Source organism: Euprymna scolopes, chromosome 32, assembly GCF_053919585.1.
Source record: "Euprymna scolopes isolate OS-2025 chromosome 32, ASM5391958v1, whole genome shotgun sequence".
Classification (NCBI taxonomy): Eukaryota; Metazoa; Mollusca; class Cephalopoda; order Sepiida; family Sepiolidae; genus Euprymna; species Euprymna scolopes.
Window position 1 is genome coordinate 10,149,723 of NC_136513.1, and position 6,722 is coordinate 10,156,444.

Consider the following 6,722-nt stretch of genomic DNA (forward strand, 5'->3'; position numbering starts at 1 on the left):
TTTTTTTCCCACTTAAAAGATTTTTTTCCCACTTAAAATCGAGATATAAATATATACATATATTACTAAACTATAAATTTGGCGCTATTTCTCTATATAATACAAAAAGTACCGACATATATACAAACAAACGTGAAAATTTATATATATACAAATTACTCTTATAATATGGTTAAGTATATTAGTAACTAAGTCTAATTATATTATTCACGGTAAAAATTTCACTAAAAATTATTTTTATAAAATTTAATAGATTCTTTGTTAAAAATTTAGCGTTTAAAATAGATTTGGCGTTTAAAATAAATAAGTAAGTAAATAAGATTTAGCGTTTAAAATCCTGAAATAAATAATAAAGCATATTACAATATATAAGTCGATGGTATGATTAATTTGTTAATATTCTTATAATTTTTTCAGTGAATGTATTTGGAAATGTTTACAGGAAATTGCTGTTTCCTGTTTAATGGTCAATAGTTTCTCCCGGTCTTTAAAATTCGTTATTTCTAATTTTTCATGAAGGCATAAAAAGCACGGTGCATGTAATGAATTACATACTTAAATTTACATACTGTAAACATTTCCAAATACATTCACTGAAAAAATTATAAGAATATTAACAAATTAATCATACCATCGACTTTCACGTTTGTTTGTATATATGTCGGTACTTTTTGTATTATATAGAGAAATAGCGCTAAATTTATAGTTTAGTAATATATGTATATATTTATATCTCGATTTTAAGTGGGAAAAAAACCTTAGTTAAATTTATGAATTGCTCTGATATTGGAATAATAGTTCTAAAAATCCGTATTAACAAAACAAACGAAAAACAATTATAATTATAATGGTTGGAGCTAGAAAATTTAATGCAAACTTATAATAAATCTGCTTCAGAATTATACCTTGAAAAACCTAACATTATTTTGTGAATAGGTTATATTTGTTTTGATATAGGTTGTTAGTACCCCTCTTTCTTTTTAGAATGGTTCAACCCTGTAAAGTTGACTTTAATATAAAGGGATGGTCTTTATTGAAAGTTTCGTGGATGGTTTTTGGCCTGATGAGTTGATTTTCCCTACTAGGGGGTCATTGAAACACGTTTGCTAATGTGTAGCCAATAGCTCTCCAACAATCTATATATATATATATATATATATATATATATATATATATATAGATTCATATGTGATATATATATATGACTCATTCCATGTCAAATCACCAGGGGGTAAAACCATGTCCGACACAGATTTTTTTCAAATTTGCTACACTTATAGATCTGCATGAAAGGAATTGAATGGCACTTGTTAGACATCTCAAGCTCAAGGGGTTTCTGAGATATGACCTTGACCTTTTACATGTGAATTTTTTTGGAGAAGTGACAACTTCAAAAAAAGATATCTCTGTTGTTTATTGGCCTACAAAGTTCATTCATATATCATTTTAAAGTACTTGGATAGATCTATAATTTTATATGGGAATATTTTTTTCAAGGTCAAGTTAAAAAAGTTGACTTTGATCTTAACTTTTAACCTGAATTATCTCAAAAACCGTTCTTGATCTTGAGATGTTTAACAAGTGCCATTCAGTTCCTTTCATGGAGATATATGTGTAGCAAATTTGGAAAAAATCTATGTCGGAAATGGTTTGTGACCCCCCCCCCCCAAAAAAAAAAAAAAAAAATTGTTGATTTGACATGGAATGAGCCACATGTGTGTGATAACAATAATTATAACTATACTAATAATAATTAATAAACTAATATAAACAAAACATAACAAGAAAAAGAAAGAGTTATTGCTCTTGGACTGGTAAGAGAGTTATCCCCCTTAGCAGAGACTAGAGAGTCGGCATGACACTTGGGAGATAAAAAACACGGTGATAGATCATTACGCATCTAGCGGCTCACCTACTTAAATCTCTCTTCATAAATTGTTAAATAAAATTAATAAACGTTCTCTCTTGTTTTTGCATCATTATTACGTGGCTATTTTATAGACAACCTACATTCAAAACACGTAACACAGACAAAGTCACTTTTATATATAAGGAAAGTTTAAGTTAAAGAATCAGGAATTTATTTATTATTAAATAAGATCTTATGGATCTTCGAGATATATTAAATAGTGCAGATGAAAATAAGTTCAATGGTTACATGTTATATTCAGCAGAGCAATCATATTATAGTTCAGTAGATTACAAAATTCATGGCATAATATATATCGTACAAATAATTGATTTTGTTGTTGTTCCTTCGTATGAAACAGATTTTTAATTTAATTATAATTTGATTTTTAAATTATCAATCACATTACTAAATATTAAATTAGCTCTAGGATATTTACCTATCAAGCTTATTATATATCTAAATTACAACGAGCACTTTTTCTTTCCTGTATTTTAATTAAACTAGTAATTTCACTATTACATTAAAATACACTCTGCTCTTTAGACTATTGTTCTAATCTCCTTTAAATTATATATATATATATATATATATATATATATATATATAAATACTGTAGTATTTTTAACATACATACATGTGTCACAGTTTCCAGATTATAAATTATTTGATCAGGAGATCCTATTTATTAAAAAGAAGGATAGAAGGTGATAACATACTACAAACAGTAAATTAGTGTATAAACATGTTGATTTAATGTTTGTAGAATGTTATCACCTTCTATCCTTCTTTTTAATAAATAGGATCTCCCGATCATCAAAGATGTAATATACAAAAAAAAAATTCTGATAAAAAAAAATGTTGTCACTTTTGGGCTGTACGTGAAACTAAAATATACCTTCTTGGTATTCTGACTAAGATCCAAAGGTAGTATCTGTTCTGTCTAAAGATGGTATAATAATATCACTGGGTCTCCATTCATGCTGAACGTCCATAGAATGCCGAGCAGCAATATATTACATATGAAAGATGCCGCTGTGGAATTTCTACACATCCCATTAGTTGATATTAATATGTGCATTTTTAATTTCTGAGTTTTTCCAATGAATGTTACAATTTAATTTTCCTTTAAATTTTAATGTACCAAGCTGGTCAAAAGTTCTGTCACACTTTTGTATTTTGGGTTTAATTTTATATTTTCATATCTAATTTTTGTTTCTGCATTACATAGTAAAGTTTGTGCTTTAATAAAGTGATATGAGCATTTACTGTACAATTATTTGATATCACAATGAAAATGGAAACAAAAAGAATTGAAATTGCTGCTCTACTGCATGTGTCCCATAAAATAACACATTGCAAAGCTCCTTTATGTGAGTTGTATAACGATGCATAGAGTTGCATGATGTATAGCCAATGGAGAAACCCTGAAGGATCACCCCCACAAAGGAAGGATCCAAATTGTGAAGACCAAGATGATCAAAAAGGCGTTTGAGAACAATCTAACCCTTAAAATGACATTTCTCTCTAATATGAAAGGGATCTCTGTGTCCACTGTCAGGAGGGCTGTTAAACTAGAATGTGGAAAGAGCTTGAAAATCGTAAGAAAACCATTGTTGACAAGTGGGATAAAAAAGAAGCGCCTTGAACGCAGTAAAAGCTTCTCAACAACATTAAAAGCCATGGAAACCAAATCATTTTTTTCAGATGAAAAGACCTTCATCATCAATCCTGTCGTGAATAAGCAGAATGACAGAGTAATGTCCTTCAGTCAAGATGTCTCTGAAGTGCGTAATGTCTCGACAACAAAACATCCGGCATCAATTATGATGTTTGGAGTTGTTTCTTCAAAAGGGGAGAAGATGCCTCCAGTGTGGTTCCCCACTGAATACTAGCTTACTGGCTGTGACTCTAAACATGTCCTCGAAACAAAACTGCTTCCTTGGATCAAGAGGGTCGTCAAAAAGTCCGATTATGTCTTCCAACAAGATGGGGCACCATCGCACATAGCCAAAATTGTTCAAGTCTGGTTGAAGGAAAACATCAATTTTTGGTCGAAGAATTTTTAGCCTCCGCAATCTCCAGATTTGAATCTGTTGGACTATAGCATCGTGGCTCATATTATGAGCAAGGTGTGCAAGTGTCATTAGAGTAGCATAGAAGACTTGAAGGCTGCCGTGAACCACACATCAGACCATGAGTGAGCGATGTCATTAATGCTGATGGAGGTCATATTGAGTAAGCCTACTGTTTGAAGATTATATTACACATATTTAATGATTTTTTGTTTTCTTTATCATATAAAAAGTAAATCAATACAACTTGAACCAAAGAGGACTTTTGACCAGCCCGGTATATAACACTTTTTACATAAAATATGCATAGAATTTCTATAATCATGAATATATTAATATAGTTATTTGTTATATTTATAGAGTGCTCGATATCATTGATTATATAGATTTAAGTTTGAAGAATCACCATGCACTGTTGACTGCACATCTTCAAACTTAGATCTGAATGTAATTTAAATGACTAAAAATAATTTGTTTGAATCTTTTATTTAATTTTATTTTAATTTATGAAATTTTCGTTACAGATGTGGGATTTAACTACAGCTCTTGAAATGGTCTCTAAGCCTAGCCAAAGTAAGTATTGACAAAATAAATGAATGCAAAAGTGTTGTTTTTTTTTTTTTCCTTCTACAAATACAGTGAGGTCATGGGAACCTTTTTATTGAAACACCAACTCCAGATAATTGCTTACCAATATTAAAGAGCACTTCATCTGCCTTAAAATCATATGGAAACTGATTTGATAAAGCCAGTTTCAATCTCTAGTGTATATTAACATTTTCAAAAAAGTAAAAAAGAAAAATGAACATAATAATGATATAATAAAAAATATCATGGCCATCAGTGACTTGATCTTTATTATTTGACTACCTTTTTATATTTTATTTTAGTTAAAATTTGATAAATACAGAAATTCAGACAAAAAGGATAAAATAAATAGCAATATCAGGTCCAGTGTTGAAAGCAGAAGTTTCTTGTGGATCGATTGACAACTTTAGGCCGATGATCACGGTTGTGCAGTAAACAAACACACATTCATGTTCACACATCTATTATGTTGTGAGAATATCATGTCCACACATCTATTATGTTGTGAGAATATCATGTCCACATCTATTATGTTGTGAGAATATCATGTCCACACATCTATTATGTTGTGAGAATATCATGTCCACACATCTATTATGTTGTGAGAATATCATGTCCACACATCTATTATGTTGTGAGAATATCATGTCCACACATCTATTATGTTGTGAGAATATCGTGTCCACACATCTATTATGTTGTGAGAATATCATGTCCACACATCTATTATGTTGTGAGAATATCATCCAAAATGAAAACTACTTTGAATAATCTAAATAATATTATTCACACATTTATTTCCAGATGGTCCAAATTTCGGTTTAAATTTCAGTTTCTTTGGAATAAATTAAGAGAGTTTTAATGATTTTTTAAATATGGACACAACATTCCATGAAAACTTTGAATATTTCAGATTTGCATTAAATTTGATCAATAGATCATTAGACACTAATTATGCAAGATACTTTGAATTTTAATTTTTTCATAAAACTCCTTAAGCTTCAGGTTTAAATTTGACACATTTTCTGGGATCATAGTTATGTACAGTAGCCCGGGATATGGTGTTCCTAGGATACGTATTTCCAGGTTACGATTTGGAATGCACTGTTTTTCTGGCCCCTGATTACGGTATTTGCTCCGCCTTACAGTGTTATTTATAATGTTATTTAATTATATACACGTGTATTATATATTGTACTGTATTTTGTTTATAATTTTTAATATAGACTGTATAAAATTTTTCTTAGGCCCTGCCATATAGCGATTTCACTTTACGATCCCAACCCCGGAACAGATTAATGCTGTATCTTGGGATTCTACTGTAGTTGATTTCCATCAAAATTTGAATAAAGATTTTAGACCTAAGGTTTAGTATTATTACATCTTAATTTTAATCTTTGTAAGGGGATATGAAATTTGTTCTAAACTGTTATGCTTGCAGTAATTAATTTTGCCTGTCCTGGTACAGGTATTATTTTAGTTTTAAAATATATATTTAAAATTATATCATAAATGTGCGTCAATTTGAATCCCAATCTCATACTAGCAATTAATTTCTAGTTCAATGAAAATATTTTTTTATGTTTTCTATTTTTTTAGAATTTTTTAAATTTTTTTATTTTTTTAGAATTTATTTTCTTTAAAAAAAAAATGTTTCTTTCATTTTCAGATAATTCTCTTGGAGGTCCAACTCCATCGGAACTTGTCCGGCTCCTTGACCAGTATGATCTGACTAATTCCCGAAGCTCCACACCTTGCGCCAGCCCCTGTCCTTTAGTTAGTCACAACATTCAGCTGCCAGTGGGATCAAGCCATCTTCGACACTCAGGAGGGAGCTTCCTCTGGCCTTTTTCATCAACTGGGGAGGTTGTTGGGGCAGAAGCTAATGCAGGTGCAGTCATTGTTGGTGGGGCCACTGCCACCGTTGCTAACATTACACCCCGCGGTGGGGACCAAAGTGCAGACAATGATGGGAAAAAATATCTTTCATCAGTATCTAAAGTTGTTAAAGACCAGAATCCGCAAAATGGCTAATCTAGGAGATGTGTAAAAATATTTTCATAAATATATAAAAACGAAACTTTTAACCAATTTTTTCAATTTTTTTTTGTTTATCTCCCCAGTTTGTTTTTTTCCCTCCAATTTTTTTT

General features: G+C 30.4%; 1 protein-coding gene across 1 annotated transcript in view; it reads left to right on the forward strand.

Annotated features, from left to right (window-relative positions):
• The window catches only part of LOC145256220 (BTB/POZ domain-containing protein KCTD3-like), a 78,946-nt gene extending 72,224 nt beyond the window's left edge, over positions 1-6,722 (forward strand). Inside the window, exons 19-20 of the mRNA XM_080114840.1 lie at positions 4,509-4,557; positions 6,242-6,722. Coding sequence (XP_079970966.1) covers positions 4,509-4,557; positions 6,242-6,606 — 414 coding nt within the window. The 3' untranslated portion in view covers positions 6,607-6,722. The remainder of the gene's footprint in view (positions 1-4,508; positions 4,558-6,241) is intronic.